We start from the raw sequence: 22,691 nt of genomic DNA, 5'->3' as shown, positions 1-22,691 counted from the left end.
AAGACTGTAAGTAATTCCTGTTTCAATATAACTTAGACTGGTGTGCAGTGTGGTGTTCAATGCTCAACCCAAATGATACAGATGTTGGAAGTTTTTCCAAACACTATTGTGGAGATAGAATTGGGGTCTATGTTTTATGTAAATCATTCCTCCTAAATAGGAAAAAGGAAAAAGTTGTTATAATTTAAGCACAATGCGGTTGGCAGTGCCGTTGGAAATGCTGGATTTCTCGGAGAAACTCAAACATCACAAATWTTGTATGAGTGAATCTACGCAATGGTGGTTGATACAGTATACACCAGAGGCTGGTGGGAGGAGCTATAGGACGGGCTCATTGTAATGGCTGGAATGAACTCTAGGGAGTCAAACACACTGTTTCCATTTGTTTGACGTGTTTGGTACCATTCCATTGATTCCATTCCAGCCATTACAATGAGCCCGTCCTCCTATAGCCCCTCCCGCCAGCCTCCTCTGGGACACACCTAATAGATTCTGCCTTTATACAGTAACTGCAGGAAGAGGTAAAGCTATATTGAGATAAGAAGAGTGCGTTCAAAATGTCAAGAGAGAGAATGGTTGTCGTCTACAGACTTGGCAAACGTTCAGTTTCACAGCAGTTGATTGGCTTAAAAGATGACCAGAACGCATCGAAATTTGTATGAATAAAAATAACAAAAATGAGAATGTCATTGTTACCATGTGATGGGAATGTTTATATTTCTGACTAGAATGTTGGATGGTTCTGCGTGACACTTACCTTAGGTAGACTGTACAGGGGCGTGTGTGTGTGTGTGTGTGTTGTGTGTGTGTGTGTGTGTTGTGTGTGTGTGTGTGCGTGTGCTGTGTGCGTGTGCGGTGTGCGTGTGTGTGTGTGTGTGTGTGTGCGTGTGCGTGTGCGTGTGCGTGTGCGTGTGTCGTGTGTGTTGTGGCCAAGATTAGAATAATACGTTCAGTGATGTTTTGTCACCTCTATGTTTAAAACAATGGTGCTTGGCAGTGGCTTCGAGATTAAAGGTTGTTAGGGATTTTGGCAATGATGCCCTTTATCAACTTCTCAAGAATCAGATTAACTTTGTGTCCAGTATGAAGGAAATTAGAGCGATAGAACTATCCCTTTAATGCTAGCTGTTTCCATAGACTTGGAGTAATTGCGCTAATGCTAGTTGGCAACTTCCTTCAAACTGCATGCAGGGACATTCAAATGGTATCCACAAGTAAATCTGACTCTGAGGAAGTAGATAAAGGGCTTCAGTGCCMAAATCCCTAACAAAAATAGTGCAATATGTAGAGAATAGTGTGCCATGGGACATAAGGTATGTGATTCTGTCCACACTGAMCTCTGACTGGCGACATCATGTTGTGGTGAGGTGTTGTAGTGATTATGAGGAATTTGGCAACCCAACCCTAGGGGAAATGGTAAACATGACGTGAAGGCAATTCATTAGCCTACTATAGTGACGTTTTCCTGTGTATAAAGTTCAGATGTGGAGGCCTAAACAGACAAGCAAATAGCGCCGAGAGGTTATTTCAGCACCACGGACAGCGGCACAATTTGGATCCCGCGATCTAATGTTCAGCACCAAAGGACGTCGGACAGCGACCGKAAGGTGCTGCCAGAGGATCCCTGAAGAGAAACACAGGAAGTCTTTGCCTTTCACAAAACCATTCAGCACAGGCTACATGCTAATCCACCTTGGTGAATTAAAGACTGATTTACACAAAATTAATTGACATCTAGGCTACTTTGTAAACTAATCTCTGCATTAAATATACAGAAATGTCAAATGATTTGACATAGGTTTGGTGCGCTAGTGAGGGTTTCCTTATTTCCGTCTCAATAAAGCTGGGTGATGCAAGCATGGGCACGGCAGAGTGAACAGCGTGTGACCAAAGTTGGGGAAAGCTGAACTTTATACAAATACTCCGTGACATCGCGTTGCTATTGACCAGTCGAAGCTCACTATAGTTTCCAGTCCCGAATGGATTGGCTGTTGATACCTAGCACTACCTAGCCTGCTTGCTAGCTTGCTAGCACCAACACGAGGGCAAAGCAAACTTGTTTATCCGAATTTACGTTAGGCTGTCGGAGGCGACCACATTCATCTATGCTGGAAACAGAACTCAGAGGGAGATCTCCTGGTTCCTCTGATCATTTCTCACGTGGTCTGTCTATCGGCATGTGTGGGATAATCCATACTGTACTTAACTTTKACATTTTTTCTCTAGCGTTGGGCCAGTAACTGAAARGTTGCTTGTTCGAATCCCCGAGACAACTGGATTGAAAATCTGCCGATGCGCCCTTGAACAAGGCACTTAACCCGAATTGCTCTTCTAAGTCGTTCTGGGTAAGAGCGTCTGCTAAATGACTCAAAAGTATTGTATGTTTCCATAGAATTGTTTCTTGCGTTTTGGCACAGTTGGCTTCACTCTGCTTGTTGAAAATCCCAAATAACTTTTTCACTTTGTGTTATTATTCAGTTATTGATAGCTATAGGGCACGGTGTCTCAGCCAGTTTAAGGGCAGATTACCTCCATTTAAGCTTAATTAAATATATATGAAAACACTAACAGTTCAAATAGGATATGTTAGTGCTTGGCTACTGGATCGAAACTTTGCTTAAGCTGAATTCACGTTGCATATCAGGTGTAATGAATTGGCTCATTGTATAGCTGAATAGTTAGTTATAGATATTTGATACACGTTTCATTACAGGTACCTACATGGGTCGAACAGCCAGCCTGGGTGAATATGATCAACAAAACAAAACTACAGTATGCCCTACTACACCTGYTACCCTCCTGTCCTTTCCTCACGGATGCCAAAACTGGTCCATACTGGCAGCTGGTTAACAGTGATGGAGAGAATGCGGCAATCCATTGGCTGCAGGCTTTGTACATTTCATTTAGTGTAGTCCAATAGCAACTGGAGCTAGAGAGAGGGAGAAAGTGAGAGAGAGAGAGAGATAGAGAGAGGGGGAGGGGGGGGGGCGCGCGACTGAACAACCCTGGTCTTTCTATCCTTAAATCTCTCGTCTTTGCTGTCCGATCTCTCCTCGCTTTCTCTCTATTACGGCAATTAGATGCAGCACAATTGACCGTGCTACTACAACGACTCACTGAAATTACCTTATAGGCTATGTGTGTCATTAACAACCGGAAAGCTCAATTTTTCTTTTCTGCATAGAACCTGAAGCGGAGTTTGACTGTTTTTATCTGGACCCCACTGTCACGTTGGGATTTTCAGAGGAGCGCACACTGTGGAGTTTTATTTTTTCCGGTGTGGTGGTGTATATTTTAGTATCACATCCCTTGAAGTCAGGACTACGAGCTAAATTCACACAGTGGGAATACCGCAAAGGTAAGTCTTGTTAYTAGCCTACAAATAGTTAGTAAACCCATTTTCTTTTTCACACAGTTTAGTTTAATTTAGACCACCTATAATTTGTTTGTTTTCTGGCTGTTTTCTGGCGGCTTTCCGATTATATGGCTTGTCCGGACTCGCGCTGCAGACATTTTGAGAAGAGCTTGACTACCACAGGGAATTCATTTTTGTCATTTGCTTAAAGTGCGTGGCGCGCAACCTGTTTTTCAGAAATGTGTATGATCATTATTCAATGTAATTATGAAAACAAACCATGTGTTGAACGAAATCGCCTGGCATTGGAAAGACGATTGAGCCATGCTCTACGCACTTTAAAGACGTGTTGAGGGGTTTCTTTGCTCAAAGCCAGAATGATCAAATTGTGGTTTATTCGCTTCTTATGTAAAGCGCCACAGCAACATGCGTTGGATTCGATAATGACAAATTGGCTATGGAGAAAAACGCGCAAAAAACGTATTATAGCCTAAGGGACATGCCATTCATAACCCTAATCGGCTGTGGCCACATTATTTCACACAAGCCCTTGGAAAGGGCTATCTGTGTTTGAACAGAATGCTATTTAATCCCTGCAGACGACAAAGCGGCTCTTGGCAGCACTGCTATGGAGATGCCATAATTAATGCCATTTAAGAATATAGGCTATAAGTGCAACTGTAACCATACACTCACCATCAGTATTGAAGGGCCAGGTCCACTGTCTGTCTGTCTCTGTCTGTCTGTCTGTCTGTCTGACTGTCATCTATATTGCACACAATAGCAGGCTTTTAGAATGGAAGAGGAGTGTCTTGCAGTGAACGTGTGTTTGACCCACCATTCAGCATAACTTGAACACCTCCGTATACCTATCAAAAGGTGTGAGGTGCATTGTAGACTGCAGATTCCCATCCAGGCTGAATCTGGCACCACATCACCAGAGTGAGTTCAGCGGAGAACCACAAGATGGTACTGTGGATATCTGGTAGATATTTGGGGATGAGACGAATTGGAAGAAATGCGTAGGCTACTGTCTTGAACATTCACCTTAACGAATCCTGATATGTTCTGTTACCTTGAAAACTGTACGCCCTTTTTTATCTTGGTTTCATTTTAAGATCGTTAAGATTTTTAGTCGTCGCGAAAGCAAGATATCTTATTCTCATGTCCATGTAGGCTGTAACCTCCAGTACGCAGGCGGACAAGCATGAGAGAAGGCTGTCACTCTCCTATGAATGATTCTTCAAGCTGTTCCACCAGCCCCTTGCCTTCTTTCAGATTATAAATAGGCTTGTGCTATTCGAATTGACACCGAGAATAATATTATAGACATTGTTAGAAATGTAACAGGCTTTAACAGTATTATTTGTAATGAATGAAAGGTCAACATTCTGGTCCCTAATAGGCCTGCGTGCATTTTTGATTAGATGTGATGGTAGACTGAAAGCTTCGGAGAGGCATCAGGTCTCAACCCAAATACTTATTGTAAATAATTGGTCTATATTGTCATAACACAATGTAAGTGTATTAATGCATCACAAAAGACGTTATAAAGCATCGTAGGTATGTACTTTATGGAAAGTGTTACCAAATAGGCTTACCTTTGACAYTATTTGAACATTAGGCCTTTTTTAAATACACTTTACATATTTGGAGTGACACACTGTTATCATAGCTCTCCCAGTTGGTGACATCATTATAGACCTATTTGAGTCAGTCAGTCAGGCCTCCCCATCAGAAAATAAGACATTTCATTCACAATTGGAGACATTTTACCTCACTAGTGCAATTTTCCTCAAGAATAGGCCTGTGGGTGACAGGCCTATAGACGACATTCTGGGTATAACATGGCATAAGTGTCAAAATAGAACGTAGGCCTGCCTATCCAAATACACWGTACAGCATTTCAATTTGGAATCCAATAGTAGGCATAGCCATTCACTGTAAGACTGCATAAAACAACTGTATTATTATAATATACAATTATCCATAATTTAGCAAACATTTTTCTCCAAAGTGATTATTGTGCCTGCATACATTTTCATGTGGGTGGCCCCAGCGGGAATCAAACCGACAACCCTGGCCTTGCAAGTGCCATGCTCTACAAACTGAGCCACACAGGACCTACACAGTGTTAGCCTACTGAAGTAAAGTTCAATAGTTTAGCACTTTGTTACATGCATCCCATCCTATTTAGTAAATTGATATTTGGATGTTACTGGAATACACATTTTACCCATGTCTGCTGGCATGGTTACATAGAGCAAGGTTATTACAGTATCACAACGTCATGAGCTATCCTTATCAAATCAATCCTGTTTTAAAAAAAAAGTATTTGCTCCGTCCAAGTTCAACATGAATTGTCAACAAAACTATCATTACAAATGGCACGCACGCACGCACGCACGCACACACACACACACACACACACACACACACACACACACACACACACACACACTTTTTTCCAGTGTGGGCTCAGCGGTTGACAATATCTTTGTGTTCAGTACTGTCAACTTTGATAAATATCATTCCTTTATTGGTTGTCAAGGATCTCTGTCTGGCTTCCTTTCTATTGTGTCGTGTTTATCACCATCTTTAAGAGGCCAGTAAATGATGTCCTGTATGTGCATCATGAGAAGGTCAAGTAAAGTTCATGTTGAGTTTTGTTTGGTTCGCTTCCCAAATGGCACCCTATTTCCAATGGGCCCTGGTCAAAAGTAGTGCACTATATACGAAATAGGGTGCCATTTGGGACGTTGCTTAGTGGTGTTTTTTTTTTTGTCCGTTCAAGGACATTTTCTACTGACTACCTATTTCAGTGAGGAGATACAGCTCCCTGAACCACATGTTTTATAATAATTAAAATGCAAATGATGGATTCAGCCTATACTGAAATTCAAAATACTTTTCTCTTGTAATCACACAGACAGTGAGAATAGTATGCCCCATCTCTCCATCTCTTCCATCTCTTCATATTCCATCTCTCTCCTTTTCTCCTCACTCTCTCTTTCTTGCGTGTTACTGGTAGGAAGGCAGACTGAATGTATTGCGTTTATACAGGAACTGCTGAAATATATGAACATAGTCCATTCCACCTTATTATTTCCTCAAGCAACATTAAACTGGACCATATTCTTGGATCACATTCCGTATCCTGTCTTTGTTTAGATTCTGGTTCTGTTTCTTACATTCAACTTTTACTTATTTATTTAATTATTCCATTTTGATGTCAAACAGAATCAAACAGAATATATGAACTCAACAATGGCAGTTAGGCATCCGATGTAATCCCCCTGGCAGTGTGAGTATCATTGTCATGCTGTGTTACAAGAGTGGGAAAGTAACTCATCGACGTCACTGATTTGACAAGCAGACCACCGTCGTCTCAGTCTGAACACCATCCGAGGGCGGAATGAGGCGAGAGAGGAGAGTCTCTTCTTCCTCCGAAATGAAATGAAATTACCTGCTGCATGCATAAGCCATCTGCTTCTGACACAAATGTCTGTGAGAGGCTTCTTAACCGGCCAGCTCTCCTATTCATGAGCCTTCACACATAAGCTCCTTGGTGGAGTAAAGTACCCTAAGAGAAATAATCTACTCAGTAGACTGGAGTATATCCCCCCCTTGCTTGGCTATGATACTATTAACAGAATGGTGGTAGATTGTATTGAAGTGTAGGAGGACATAGGTAGGCTAGTTTTGTGAATGGGGTGCTCTGGTTTTATATGGATAACCATGARGAAATGTTTCCTACACTGTGGAGTGATTCCCATAAGAAAAAATACTAAAGCGTATATACAGTTGAAGTCGGAAATTGACATACCTTAGCCAAATGCATTTAAACTCAGTTTTTCACAATTCCTGACATTTAATCCTAGTAAAAAGCCACTGTCTTAGGTCAGTTAGGATTACCACTTTATTTTAAGAATGTGAAATGTCAGAATAATAGTAGAAAGAATGATACATTTCAGCTTTAATTTCTTTCATCACATTCCCAGTGGGTCAGAAGTGTACATACACTCAATTAGTATTTGGTAGCATTGCCTTTAAATTGTTTAACTTGGGTCAAACATTTTGGGTAGCCTTCCACAAGCTTCCCACAATAAGTTGGGTAAATTTTGGCCCATTCCTCCTGACAGAGCTGGTGTAACTGAGTCAGGTTWKTAGGCCTCCTTGCTCGCAGACACTTTTTCAGTTCTGCCCACACATTTTCTATAGGATTGAGGTCAGGGCTTTGTAATGGCCACTCCAATACCTTGCTTTTGTTGTCCTTAAGCCATTTTGCCACAACTTTGAAAGTATGCTTTGGGTCATTGTCCAGTTGGAAGACCCATTTGCGACCAATCTTTAACTTCCTGACTGATGTCTTGAGATGTTGCCTCAATATAGCCACATCATTTTCCTACCTCACGATGACATCTATTTTGTGAAGTGCACCAGTCCCTCCTGCAGCAAAGCACYCCCACAACATGATGCTGCCACCCACGTTCTTCACGGTTTCGGATGGTGTTCTTCGGCTTGCAAGTTTCCCCCTTTTTCCTCCAAACATAACGATGGTCATTATGGCCAAACAGTTCTATTTTTGTTTCATCAGACCAGAGAACATTTCTCCAAAAAGTATGATCTTTGTCCCCATGTGCAGTTGCAAACCGTAGTCTGGCTTTTTTATGGCGGCTTTGGAGCAGTGGCTTCTTCGTTGCTGAGCGGCCTTTCAGGTTATGTCGATATAGGACTCGTTTTACTGTGGATATAGATACTTTTGTACCTGTTTCCTCCAGCATCTTCACAAGTTCCTTTGCTGTTGTTCTGGGATTGATTTGCATTTTTCGCACCAATGTACGTTCATCTCTACAAGACAGAACGCGTCTCCTTCCTGAGCGGTATGATGGCTGCGTGGCCGCATGGTGTTTATACTTGCGTACTATTGTTTGTTTGGAAATTGTTCCCAAGGATGAGGTCTACAGTTTTTTTCTGAGGTCTTGATTTCTTTTGATTTTCCCATGATGTCAAGCAAAGAGGCACTGAGTTTGAAGGTAGGCCTTGAAATACATCCACAGGTACACCTCCTATTGACTCAAATTATGTCAATTAGCCTATCAGAACCTTCTAAAGCCATGACATCATTCTCTAGATTTTTCCAAGCTGTTTAAAGGCACAGTCAAATTAGTGCATGTAATCTTCTGACCCACTGGAATTGTGATGCAGTGAATTATAAGTGAAATAATCTGTCTGTAAACAATTCTTGGAAAAATTACTTGTGTCATGCACAAAGTACAGTCGTGGCCAAAACATTTTGAGAATGACACAAATATTAATTTTCACGAAGTCTGCTGTCTCAGTTTGTATGATGGCAATTTGCATATACTCCAGAATGTTATGAAGAGTGATCAGATGAATTGCAATTAATTGCAAAGTCCCTCTTTGCCATGCAAATGAACTGAATCCCCCMAAAACATTTCCACTGCATTTCAACCCTGCCACAAAAGGACCAGCTGACAGCATGTCAGTGATTCTCTCGTTAACACAGGTGTGAGTGTTGACGAGGACAAGGCTGGAGATAACTCTGTCATGCTGATTGAGTTTGAATAACAGGCTGGAAGCTTCAAAAGAAGGGTGGTGCTTGGAATCATTGTTCTTCCTCTGTCAACGATGGTTACCTGCAAGGAAACACGCCATCATTGCTTTGCACAAAAAGGGCTTCACATGTAAGGATATTGCTGCCAGTAAGATTGCATCTAAATTAACCATTTATCGGATMATCAAGAACTTCAAGGAGAGCGGTTCAAATGTTGTCAAGAAGGCTTCAGGGCGCCCAAGAAAGTCCAGCAAGCGCCAGGRCCGTCTCCTAAAGTTGATTCAACTGCGTGATCAGGGCACCACCAGTACAGCGCATGCTCAGGAATGGCAGCAGGCAGGTGTGAGTGCATCTGCATGCACAGTGAGGCGAAGACTTTTGGAGGATGGCCTGGTGTCAAGAAAGGCAGCGAAGAAGCCACTTCTGAAAAACATCAGGGACAGACTTATATTCTGCAAAGGGTACAGGGATTGGACTGCTGAGGACTGGGGAAAAGTCATTTTCTCTGATGAATCCCCTTTCCGATTGTCTGGGGCATCTGGGAAAAAGCTTGTCCGGAGAAGACAAGGTGAGCGCTACCATCAGTCCTGTGTTATGCCAACAGTAAAGCATCCTGAGACCATTCATGTGTGGGGCTGCTTCTCAGCCAAGGGAGTGGGCTCACTCACAATTTTGCCTAAGAACACAGCCATGAATAAAGAATGGTACCAACACATCCTCCGAGAGCAACTTCTCCCAACCATCCAGGAACAGTTTGGTGACATGATGGAGCACCTTGCCATAAGGCAAAAGTGATAACTAAGTGGCTCGGGGAACAAACCATCGATATTTTGGGTCCATGGCCAGGAAACTCCCCAGACCTTAATCTCATTGAGAACTTGTGGTCAATCCTCAAGAGGCGGGTGGACAAACAAAAACTCACAAATTCTGACAAACTCCAAGCATTGATTATGCAAGAATGGGCTGCCATCAGTCAGGATGTGGCCCAGAAGTTAATGGACAGCATGCCAGGGCGGATTGCAGAGGTCTTGAAAAAGAAGGGTCAACACTGCAAATATTGACTCTTTGCATAAACTTCATGTAATTGTCAATAAAAGGCTTTGACTCTTATGAAATGCTTGTAATTATCCTTCAGTATTCCATAGTAACATCTGACAAAAATATCTAAAGACACTTTGTGATAATTAATATTTGTGTCATTCTCAAAACTTTTGGCCACGACTGTAGATGTCCTAACCGACTTGTCAAAACTATAGTTTGTTTTAACAAGACATTTGTGGAGTGGTTGAAAAACGAGTTTTAATGACTCCAACCTAAGTGTATGTAAACAGTAAACAGTATTCACTGTAGTCCTATAGTATTTTAGTATTTCATATTTAATGTAGTATACTGTAGTGTTTACAGTTTACTATAGTATAAATACTGTGGTAAAAAAAAAGAGTAGGATGTACTATAGTAATTACTATAGCGTATTTTTCAGAATATAATGCAGTATACTGTAATATTTACTCTAGTGTGTTTGTGGACATTACTGTAGTATTTAGTATAGTGTTTTTGTTTTATTATATCTGACATAGTAGTAGGGAGCTTTTTCCTTGAGGAAACCTACTGGAGAAATGCTATACACTAAGCAAATGTTCCATAACCTGCAGGTAGGTAGAACTGGGTTCTGAACAGAGATTTCAAAGCACAAAATATGGTCTATACTTGGCATGTAGGTTTGTCACTTACAGGTGGGCACACATTGGGATATGGGGAGGGGAATGGGTAGGGTATATGTAAATAAAATACTGTCGTATTTTCTATATTTTTTTTTTTAGTGTTTTTGTGAACCGTAGTGTTTTTGCAGACATTTCTGTAGTATTTACTACCGTTTTTATGTGTGTGGATAATACTGTAGTTATAAGGGCACAAGACGAGACCCAAATGCAGACACAGGAGGCAGATGGTTGAGCTCCGATATTTATTATAACAAAAGGGGTAGGCAAAAGGCAGGTCGGGGACAGGTGAAAGTTCATAAACCAGGTCAGAGCCAAACCGTACCAGGCAATTCATTTTTTTATTTAACCTTTATTTAAGAACAAATTCTTATTTACAATGACGGCCTACCAAAATCCAAAACACCTCCTGCGGGGACAGGGGCCTGGGATTAAAATAAATAAATACAATATAAATATAGGACAAAACACACATCACAACAAGAGAGACAACACAACACTACATAAAGAGAGACCTAACAACAACATAGCAAGGCAGCAACACTTGACAACACAGCATGGTAGCAGCACAAAACATGGTACAAACATTATTGGGCACAGTCAACAACACAACAGGTCAATTAGGTAGAGACAACAATGCATCACAATAAGCAGCCACAACTGTCAGTAACAGTGTCCATGATTGAGTCTTTGAATGAAAAGATTGAGATAAAACTGTCCAGTTTGAGTGTTTGTTGCAGCTCGTTCCAGTCGATAGCTGCAGCGAACTGAAAAGAGGATCGACCCAGGGATGTGTGTGCTTTGGGGACCTTCAACAGAATGTGACTGGCAGAACGGGTGTTGTATGTGGAGGATGAGGGCTGCAGTAGATAACTCAGATAGGAGGGAGTGAGGCTTAAGAGGGTTTTATAAATAAGCCGGGTATACAGAGAAGACCAGGTTACAGAGGAGTATAGAGTGCAGTGATGTGTCCTATAAGGAGCATTGGTGGCAAATATGATGTCAGAATGGTAAAGATCGTCTAGCCGCTCGAGAGCACCTTTACCTGCCGATCTATAAATTATGTCTCCGTAATCTAGCATGGGTAGGATGGTCATCTGAATCAGGGTTAGTTTGGCAGCGATAGGTAGGGTCGAGATTAGAACAGGCAGAGTGGTCAGGCAGGTGGGTTCGGCGTCAGGACAGGCAAGGGTCAAAACCAGGAGGGCTAGGAAAAACAGAGACTGGGAGAAGGAGCTAGGAAAAACCGCTGGTTGACTTGGCAAAACAAGACGAACTGGCACAGAGAGACAGGAAACACAGGGATAAATACACTGGGGATAATAAGCGACACCTGGAGGGGGGTGGAGACAAGCACAAGGACAGGTGAAACAGATCAGGACGTGACAGTAGTATTTACTATAGTATAGTGTAGGATTCTACAGGATTCTACAGTATCCTAGAGTTAACTTCAGAATTCTATAGTAAACTGTAGTATTCTTTTATGTGTTTTGGGCTGCATACTTTTTCTCTCCCCTTTTCCAGAAGTGTGTACTTGCGCACGTCCTGTCAGGAATTTACAAGCATTGGATTGGTGTAATCATTGGCTAGAGAGTTTCCACCATTGTTAACTCCATAATGGCAAGTGTGCAAGTGCACACTTTAGGGAAATGGGTGGAAAATCATCGGGATGCAGCCTTGGAGTTTTCTTTTAGTGTAACTGCTGCTATGTGCAATGTTATCCTGACCATAACGATGATGTCACACAAGGTCACACAAGGTAATAAAGCAGTTTGCCAATATAGTATCTCTGTTGTTGATTCCACTCGAAACCACACTTTTATGTTGTTCTCTATTCCATGTTATTGATTTGTTAGAAAGATACAATTTCATGCTTTGCATCTCTTGTACATTTTGATCATACACAGAGGGGACTTGCAGTCATATATTTGCTATATGCTCAACAAGTGGACATCTATTGGAAGGGATTTGGACATCATACTGTATGTAGCCTTTGATGTGTCGAGGATTAACTTACATGTCCCATTCTGTCTTCCCTGCAGGGTAACCAACCAAGCTGGAACTGGGTCGACGAGCAAAGACATCTGGAGACAAATACAGGCACTGCACCCCCGACCAATGACCTACACGTAGACCCACTCTCTTGGGATGGGGGGCACCGAGTTGCACAAAACTGCTCTGATTGGCTGGAGCTCTGTCTGTCAGCTGTCAATCACAGCCTGAGGAGCAGGTTATTGGTCTGGGTTGCTGTGGGGGGTGGGAGAGGAGTTCCGGAACTTCCAGAACCACAATCTGCCTGGCTGAGCGCAGCAGGAGCATGTTGAGGGGAGCCAGGCCAGGGGGAACCAGTACCTCTCCATTGAGCTCTGGAGGAGCCACTATAGCCCATGGAATGGGGATGGTCTACCTATCTAAGGTCTACCTTCTCTTACGGATTGGCTTCCTGTTAACGTCTGTGTGTCTGCCGGTCGTGGCTCAGACCCCAGTCCACCCTGTTGTCACCACGAATTACGGGAAGCTGCGGGGGTTAAAGACGACGCTGCCCAATGAGATCCTAGGGCCCGTGGAGCAGTACTTGGGGATCCCGTACGCTTTGGCCCCTACAGGGGAGAGACGCTTCCAGCCCCCCGAGCCGCCCATGTCCTGGCCTGGGATCAGGAATGCTACCCAGTTCGCCCCTGTGTGTCCACAGTACCTGGAGGAAAAGTTACTCAACGATATGCTGCCGGTGTGGTTCACAGCCAACTTGGATACAGTGGTAACCTATATGCAGGATCAGAACGAGGACTGCCTGTACCTAAACATTTACGTGCCAACTGAGGATGGTATGTCACACCTTGATTAACACAAATATCTTGTTATCCTCTGTTTGCCTTTTTGTTTGTTTTGGCATTTCACTTTGCAGGTCCATTTGTTCTGAAGCAGTTCAAAGTGGCTGGGATAACTCCTTGAACCAGAAACGGTGGTGCACTTTTGATCAAAGTGCGATACTTTTACCAAAGGGCACAGTGATTTTTTGACTGAAGGCTTGAAATGAATGTGGACTACTGTATGTGGTGTRATAGAGAGAGAAAATGGATATTTAGACCTCCTGACTGTCTGAGGGCGTATGATTTCCCACTCCTGTCTATTCTATTCTGTAGCAGTCAACCTTCTCTCCTGTTGAATTGGGTGCAGTGCAGAAGTCCCGTTTGAGGTTTGAGTGAGCACTCCTGACTCGGAGTAGTTCTGACACTTACACCACTGATGTAATGCACTTACCCCCTTCAGGCCCCACCATCAGACTCCTACAGCAAGATAAAAGAAAATAAAGAGTTGGTTAACTTAGTGCAACTGGAACACAGACGTTTAAGGTCAACCATGAACTGTTGCTGGGCTGTYGCTGKSTCTTCTGAAGAGACAGACTCTTTCCGGTCTATGAAGGTCAATGTGAAGAGAATTCTCCAATGTATTCATACTGAACTCTAGACCTCTCTCTATGCTACATTTAGTCAGAGCTCTTGCGAGATTAAATAACACAGAAGGCGATAGATAATCTGACAATCCCAGTCCGGATGCCTGGGTCGTTACTCTGACATACTATTTCACAATCTCCAGAGAATTATAAGAACAGTTCTTATAATCACTGGCGTGAACTGAAATCTCTGTTCCCTGTGTGCAATTTTTCATTTACATGTAGGCAACTGGACTCAAATATGTAGGATGTCCAAGTGTATCCATTCTATCCAGTCATTTCTGTTGTAGTGTGGCTTTGCCAATAATGTGATAGGAAAGATATGGTTGTAGAAGTGGAGTGGATGGATCAAGGGTTAGAATTCTTGTGGACAGACAGTTGCTGCTGTCTATGCATTGTTTTAACACAGTTCTCTGAACTCCTTGTTCTGTGTATTGGTAATATTAGCCCCTCAGGTAATATAACTAACCTCAGGTATCTTTCGTTTGCACACATTATGCCTTCTAACCTGAATTCATAGATGTCAATTACCGAAAGAAGGCAATTTCAGTATCAGTATATTAGGATATGTTTGCTGGCATTAAAATGTATGAATGCAGGCCATGAATGTTGATGTATTAAAAATCTCCTGAACTAACGCTACAGTTCTTAGCTTAAGGCAATTGGCCTGAAGGAAAAACTCAACAGCTCCTCTTCAGGAGTCAAGAACTCTCTCCATATTATTTTTTTATTTTTTTATTTTTGTCTGCATCCCAAATGGCACCCTATTCCCTTACATAGTGCACTACTTTTGACCAGGGCCCTATTCCCTACTACATAGTGCACCACGTTTGCCATTTGGGACACAGCCTCTGTCTCCTCTTGTGGAGTCAGTCAGTGCTACATGGAAGACAACTCTCTCTCCCTGTTCTGTTCATCTTCTTCTCCTCCATACTGCCGCTGCCCATCATCCTTACAGACGCCCTCAGAGTTGGCCTTTTCAAATCCTGTGTAATGTGGAGACATCCAGACACTCGGATCAGAAAAAGATTATAGTTTGTAGTTGTCCTCTTGAAATGACGACAGATAATAACGGCCTTCCATTGTTCATCTGATTTAAGTACCAAAGACTACGCCATATATAAAATATTTATAAACCTGCACAAGTTCTGTTCTTTTGTATCCTTTATTTGCATGTGGTGGTGAATTCTGTTTGGCTAGCAAGGTTGGCTTGTGAAAAGTCGAATTTGGATGTATTTAATGCCAAGCTCTTTAATTTAGGGTTATGTTGTCTGCAGACAAAAAAAGCTGCAGTCTCTGTGTGTGTGTGTGTGTGTGTGTTTTGTATGTCTGTGGTGTGTTGTGTGGTTGTGTGGTGTGTGTGTGTGTGTGTGTGTGTGTGTGTGTGTGTGTGTGTGTGTGTGTGTATGATAGCTCCTGGAGCTGTTACTGGAGCTGGCTTTATCTTCCTCTGCAGTGGGTACTACTGCGGAGACCCGGGAGGTAAACCTGTTTTATTGTGAATTAATCAGAGTGAATATGGAGCCTCTTGAGGGCTCTTCTGGGTGAGAAGACAATACCACAGCAGGTCCGCGTCCCAAATGGCACCCTTTTCCCTATGTAGTGCACTACTTTTGACCACGGCCCATAGGGCTCTGGTCAAAAGTAGTGCACTATGCAGAGAATTGTGTGCCATTTGGGACACATCCCAGGTCTCATCTCTTTCTCTCTCCATCTTTAATTATGAACACCCTCCTACATTAGTTCTGTTTTACTATTCAACACTGGAACAGAAATAGAAAGCAGAAATTACAATAAATGTATTGCTTGTTACCTGCATATGTGCTCCCAGAGATAATGGCCTGTGATTTATCAGATCTTTGTTGGTTATAGGGGTGTATGGCTGTGGCCCACATCTTGGCTACAGTACATCCAAAATGACCCTCTGTTCCCTACAAACTGTACTTGGCACTGTTCATGAGGCTCTGGTCAAAAGTAGTGCACTATATAGGGAATAGGGTGCCATTTCAGACTCACATCCATCAATCGGATAGTGCAGCAGATAACCTGTATTCTTGTATTTCATTATAAATCCAATTCTCCTTTGCATAGAAACACAGGAGGGAGTAAAGCTACAGTGCATTGAAGAAAGAGAACAAATACATTGACAGGGCATGAATGACAGCTCAATACAGTATTATAGTAGGTTTACCTTGCCCTAGTGCTTTTTCTTGTGTGAGTGGCTTGTGTAAGAGAGAGCCGTGCTCTTTGGGCCCTTCCCAAATGGCAACCTATTCCCTATATAGTGCACTACTTTTACCAGGGCCCATAGGGAATGTCCACTAAAAGGGAATGGGGAGCCATTTGGGACGCAGGCCCTTCTCTGAGCATAAGTAGCCTGCCAATCCCAGTTGGGTTCACAGCACTGGAGCCTGAGCTATTAGCTGCCAGTCTGTCTGTGGTGAGTGTGCGATTCAGACAGCCAGTCATACGCATGGAGAGGCAGGCAAGGCCAGGCAGGCAGAGAGAGTACAATATCTCCAGGCTAGGTCATGAGACTGCACAAATGGCACCCAGAAGGCTCTGGTGAAAAGTTGGTACACTATAGGGACTAGGGTGCCTCTTTAGGGAAGAGGAAGAGGGCTCTGGTCAAAAGTAGCACACTATAGGGAATGGGGTGCCATTTGGGATGCAGACTCCAAAGACGTGCATCACTACAAACCTTGGACAACTCTGCATGCTCTCAGTTTTCCCTTTGACTTTTTCAAGGGCAACAAACAAACCAAGACTCAGTCAAACACTGAGACGGGATTCTTCTTTCATCTGGTCTGACAGATGCGCTGGGTGTCTGTCTGATGGTCGTACAGTGAGTGTGCGCGCGAGTGCATGCATGTGTGCGTGCACGTGTGTGGGTGTGTGTATGGACATTCTGTACAGGACAGATGTGGGAGTTAATGCTTTGCTGCGTTAAACTGACATGCCACTTGCCTTTGTTTGTGCAGCTCGAGATACCATTAACTGTGAGATTACAGGCCTGTTCAGTTGTGTGCGCGCGCGCGCGYGTGTGTGTGTGTGTGTCAAGCCTTAGGCCTCGTTATGTACTAACCAGCTAGCGATCTAGCGCCTCAGAGACACCAGACCAACATAGTGTCAAAACAAACAGTTATCATAGCAATGTTTGTTGCTATCTTTAAATGAGATAATATTTTAATTGGAACTAGAATGCAATCCAAATGGCACCCTATACCCTGTATAGTGATTACTTGTCACCAGGGCCTATAGGACTTTGGTCAAATATAGTGGACTTTCTAGAGGATAGGCCCTTATGGAAGATCACACGAATTTCACGTGAACACGTTAAGTGTTCCAAAAACACATGTTTTCATGTGATCACGTGATCTCATGTGAAGTTAATGTGATAACGTGTAAAGCAACATGTGATCACATGAAACTACACGTGAAAACATGTGAGCGCATCCCACTGGGCACAGACGTCAGTTCAACGTCTATTCCATCTTGGTTCCACGTCATTTCATAGAAAAGACATGGAAACAACATTGATTCAACCAGTGCGTGCCCAGTGGAACGCAAAGTGTTCCAAAAAGACGTTTTGACATGTGAAATCATGTGATCTTCCACATGTCTAATCATGTGGTTTCTCTTGAAGGCAGGTGGGATGCAACCACAGTCTGACACCAGCAAAGTGGCTACTCAATGTTACACGATGCTACTCCTGTCTCAGCTGTCTTAATCTTAATGATCATCCTTATTACTCTGATGGGTCTGTCAGTGAGTCAATCTGCAGTGCCTATCTGAGAATGAAGTCTATAATCAACCAGGTATTCTCACACCACGGCAGGCTAACGGTCCAGTTGAAGATCTAGCAATGGCTAATCACATCATCTTAACAACACGTCCATCTCAAATAACCTAAGACCCAAATCAGACCCCTGTAGAGAAGGGGTCTAACACTACCTGCACATTACAGTACAGACACTATTACAACCCATACAGCCTCTGTATTCATAAATCACACACTGTTACCGGGCTGGCGATGGAAATTACCTCAGTGTCTCTAATGCCTTGAGGTCATAACACTACTAAATCAAATCAAATCAAATGTTATTTGTCACAAGGCAGTCGAACAAACAAAATGCCGTTACAGACACAAAGTAGAGTCGCAATTCAACGGCTCAGACACAAGACGTATGTGGCAGGGTCTACAGGCAATTACGAACTACAAAAAGAAAACCAGCCACGTCACGGACACTGACGTCTTGCTTCCAGACAAACTAAACACCTTCTTTGCCCACTTTGAGTATAATACAGTGCCACCGTCGCGGCCTGCTAACAAGGACTGCGCCCCCCCCCCCCCTTCTCCGTGGGCCGGACTGTTAACCCTCGCAAGGCTGCTGGCCCAGAAGGCATCCCTAGCCGCGCACTCAGAGCATGCGCAGACCAGCTGGCTGGTGTGTTTACAGACATATTCAATCATTCCCTATCCCAGTCTACTGTCCCCACATGCTTCAAGATGGCCACCATTGTTCCTGTACCCAAGAAGGCAAAGATAACTGAACTAAATGACTACCACCCCGTAGGTAGCACTCACTTCTGTCATCACGAAGTGCTTTGAGAGACTAGTCAAGGATCATGTCGCCTCCACCTTCCCGGCCACCCTAGACCCACTTCAGTTTGCATACCTCCCCAACAGGTCCACAGACGATGCAATCGCCATCACACTGCACACTGCCCTATCCCATCTGGACAAGAGGAATAGCTATGTAAGAATGTGGTTCATTGACTACAGCTCAGCATTCAAGTTTGCAGACGACACAACAGTAGTGGACTTGATTACCAACAACGACGACACAGCCTACAGGGAGGAGGTGAGGGCACTCGGAGTGTGGTGTCAGAAAAACAACCTCTCACTCAATGTCAACAAAACAAAGGAGATGATCGTGGAATTCAGGAAACAGCAGAGGGAGCACCCCCTTATCCACATCGAAGGGAGAGCAGTGGAGAAGGTGGAAAGTTTTAAGTTCCTCAGCTTACACATCACAGACAAACTGAAGTGGTCCACCCACCCAGACAGTGTAGTGAAGAAGGCACAACAGCATCTCTTCAACCTCAGGAGGCTGAAGAAATTTGGCTTGTCACCCAAAACCCTGACAAACTTTTACAGATGCACAATCGAGAGCATCCTGCCGGGCTGTATCACCGCCTGGTACGGCAACTACACCGCCCTCAACCACAAGGCTCTCCAGATGGTGGTGCGGTCTGCACAACGCACCACCGGGGGAAAACTACCTGCCCTCCATGACACCTACAGCACCCGATGTCACAGGAAGGCCAACAAGATCATCAAGGACAACAACCACCCACACCACTGCCTGTTCACACCGCTACCATCCAGAAGGCGAGGTCAGTATAGGGGCATCAAAGCTGGGACCGAGAGACTGAAAAACAGCTTCTATCTCAAGGCCATCAGACTGCTAAACAGCAATCACTAACTCAGAGAGGCTGCTGCCTACATTGAGACCCAATCACTGTCACTTTAATGAAAGGATCTCTAGTCACTTTAAGTAATGCCACTTTAATAATGTGTACATACAGTTGAAAGCGGAAGTTCACATACACTTTGGTTGGAGTCATTAAAACTCGTTTTTCAACCAAATTTCTTGTTAACAAACTATAGTTTTGGCAAGTCGGTTAGGATATCTACTTTGTGCATGACACAAGTAATTTTTCCAACAATTGTTTACAGACAGATTATTTCACTTATAATTCACTGTATCTCAATTCCAGTAGGTCAGAAGTTTCCATACACTATGTTGACTGTGCCTTTAAACAGCTTGGAAAATTCCAGAAAATTATGTCATGGCTTTAGAAGCTTCTGATAGGCTAAGTGACATAATTTGAGTCAATGGAGGTGTACCTGTGGATGTATTTCAAGGCCTACCTTCAAACTCAGTGCCTCTTTGCTTGACATCATGGGACAAAAGTACGCAAGTATAAACACCATGGGACCACGCAGCCGCCATACTGCTCAGGAAGGAGAAGCGTTCTGTCTCGTAGAGATGAACGTACTTTGGATCGAAAAGTGCAAATCAATCCCAGAACAACATCAAAGGACCTTGTGAAGATGCTGGAGGAAACAGGTACAATATTATCTATATCCACAGTAAAACGAGTCCTATATCGACATAACCTGAAAGGCCGCTCAGCAAGGAAGAAGCCACTGCTCCAAAACCACCATAAAAAAGCCAGACTACGGTTTTGCAACTGCACATGGGGACAAAAATTGTACTTTCTGGAGAAATGTCCTCTGGTCTGATGAAACAAAAATAGAACTGTTTGGCCATAATGACCATCGTTATGTTTGGAGGAAAAAGGGGGAGGCTTGCAAACCGAAGAACACCATCCCAACCGTGAAGCACGGGGGTGGCAGCATCATGTTGTGGGGGTGCTTTGCTGCAGGAGGGACTGGTGCACTTCACAAAATAGATGGCATCATGAGGCAGGACAGTTATGTGGATATATTGAGGCAACATCTCAAGACATCAGTCAGGAAGTTAAAGCTTGGTTGCCAATGGTTCTTCCAAATGGACAATGACCCAAAGCATACTTCCAAAGTTGTGGCAAAATGGCTTAAGGACAACAAAGTCAAAGTATTGGAGTGGCCATCACAAAGCCCTGACCTCAATCCTATGGAACATTTGTGGGCAGAACTGAAAAAGCGTGTGCGAGCAAGGAGGCCTAATAACCTGACTCAGTTACACCAGCTCTGTCAGGAGGAATGGGCCAAAATTCACCCAACTTATTGTGGGAAGCTTGTGGAAAGCTACCCAAAATGTTTGACCCAAGTTAAACAACTTAAAGGCAATGCTACCAAATACTAATTGAGTGTATGTAAACTTCTGACCCACTGGGAATGTGATGAAAGAAATGAAAGCTGAAATGTATCATTCTCTCTAATATTATTCTGACATTTAACATTCTTAAAATAAAGTGGTGATCCTAACTGGCGTAAGACAGGATTTTTTTACTAGGATTAAATGTCAGGAATTGTGAAAACTGAGTTTAAATGTATTTGGCTAATGTGTATGTAAACTTCCGACTTCAACTGTTCTTACCTGTACTAAACATCTGTGTTTTGTGAACAATTCTTATCAGAATGCTGTGTTGGTGCTCCTAATTTTATGTGTCATGCTATCCAGTTGGTTGAACCACTTACTGTTAGAATGAATATGTTTCCACAAGAATCTTATTCTCAACAGAAACGCCAAAGATTTGGAAAGTTTTCAATGCATTTTCATCATTTATTTTAGTTTTTTATAAGAGCCTGTTTTTAAAATTTATTTTACATATTTGTCTCCCCTCATCCCCTCTACTTTTCTCCCTCCTGTTGTTGACCGTAGGAGCCAACTCAAACAGTCAAGGAGGTGATTTCACCAATAATGATGGTGACGAAGACAAAGGTATTTTTCTGTCTTTTTCCCTTTTTTGACCCCCAAAAAAGAAAAGCCTGATATTCATGCATGTACAAAACYTTTTTTAGATACATTTTTTGTGATTTTTTTTGTTTAGTTTTTTCCCCCCCTTTTTATCCCTTGAAGTGCATATCAATGGGCACCTCTTTGATCTTCCTTTTTTTAAACAACCTCTTTCCTCTTTGGAGATGCAGATCATAATTTACAGCGAATCAGAAGGTCGTGTACTAAGGGTGAATGGTCACCTATAAATGGGGAATGAGGTGTACCCACCACATAGTCACCACAAGAATCTCCCCCCTCACTCCCCCTTTGCTGCAAAGTGAAAGATGTTAAATTGAAACTCTGCATGTATTTTCTCTGGCCTCCTCGGAGGTGAAGTTATTAAACAGTCATGTTTTCCCTTTAGTTTATTTTCTTCTTTCTTTTTCTTCATTGCTCGGTGAAGCATGAGCACTACACTAACCCACGTTTGTTCCGTTTTGACAGTTGGAAACCTTGTTCATTTGTAACTCTGTCAAAGTCTCTGTCATATGGTTTCTGTTCGCTTCCTTGTGCTTGGTACTATTAACCCAAAATGGTGGTGTTTCTCTAAAGATCTGGGGATGTCTAGGAGATGAGTGAAAGCACTGGGGAAATGTTTCAGTGACGATAAGGCGCAGGTTGTCTTCATGGTTTTAAAATCAAAGGGCAGAGCTCTGACATTTTTAGATCACCGTGCTACGACGGTTGGCATTCTCTTTCTCAAAAGCTGCAACACTAGAAGGTGTCGTCTTTTATCCCCTCAGAACATACCAGGCTTTATCCAGGCATTTTCTACCTCTCAATGACGTACTGTAGAAAATCCAGATTGCCTGCTTATAGCCGTCTTGATAATGTGAAACGGTAATAGGCCTAGGTAGGTAGGAGTGAAAGCTGTGAATAAGGTTCACCTTAAATCCCTATTAGGAGAGATTGCTAAAGGTGTGCATGAACTTTTCTTCATAACCTTTTTCTCATGTCATTATCAGACATGTTTATTTCTTCTTTTTGTACCCCTCAGAAATCTAAGTATATATTGTCCCCTTTAGAATCGACTGGTAATTTCCATGAATGCCTTTACTGTTTTCTCAATGTG

General features: G+C 42.9%; 1 protein-coding gene across 2 annotated transcripts in view; it reads left to right on the top strand.

Annotated features, from left to right (window-relative positions):
• The first annotated feature begins 2,991 nt into the window (after positions 1–2,991).
• Positions 2,992–22,691, top strand: part of nlgn4xa (neuroligin 4 X-linked a) — a 67,328-nt gene continuing 47,628 nt past the window's right edge. Inside the window, exons 1-3 of one of the 2 annotated variants that reach the window (XM_023997711.1) lie at positions 2,992–3,358; positions 12,694–13,476; positions 21,503–21,562. In XM_023997711.1, coding sequence (XP_023853479.1) covers positions 12,969–13,476; positions 21,503–21,562 — 568 coding nt within the window. In that variant the 5' untranslated portion in view covers positions 2,992–3,358; positions 12,694–12,968. The remainder of the gene's footprint in view (positions 3,359–12,693; positions 13,477–21,502; positions 21,563–22,691) is intronic. The other variant, XM_023997712.1, reaches the window with a different exon arrangement.

The sequence above is a fragment of the Salvelinus sp. IW2-2015 genome, linkage group LG12 (genome assembly GCF_002910315.2).
Source record: "Salvelinus sp. IW2-2015 linkage group LG12, ASM291031v2, whole genome shotgun sequence".
Lineage (NCBI taxonomy): Eukaryota > Metazoa > Chordata > Actinopteri > Salmoniformes > Salmonidae > Salvelinus > Salvelinus sp. IW2-2015.
The sequence above is the reverse complement of the archived record's forward strand: the minus strand, read 5'-3'. Positions and strand labels throughout refer to the sequence as shown.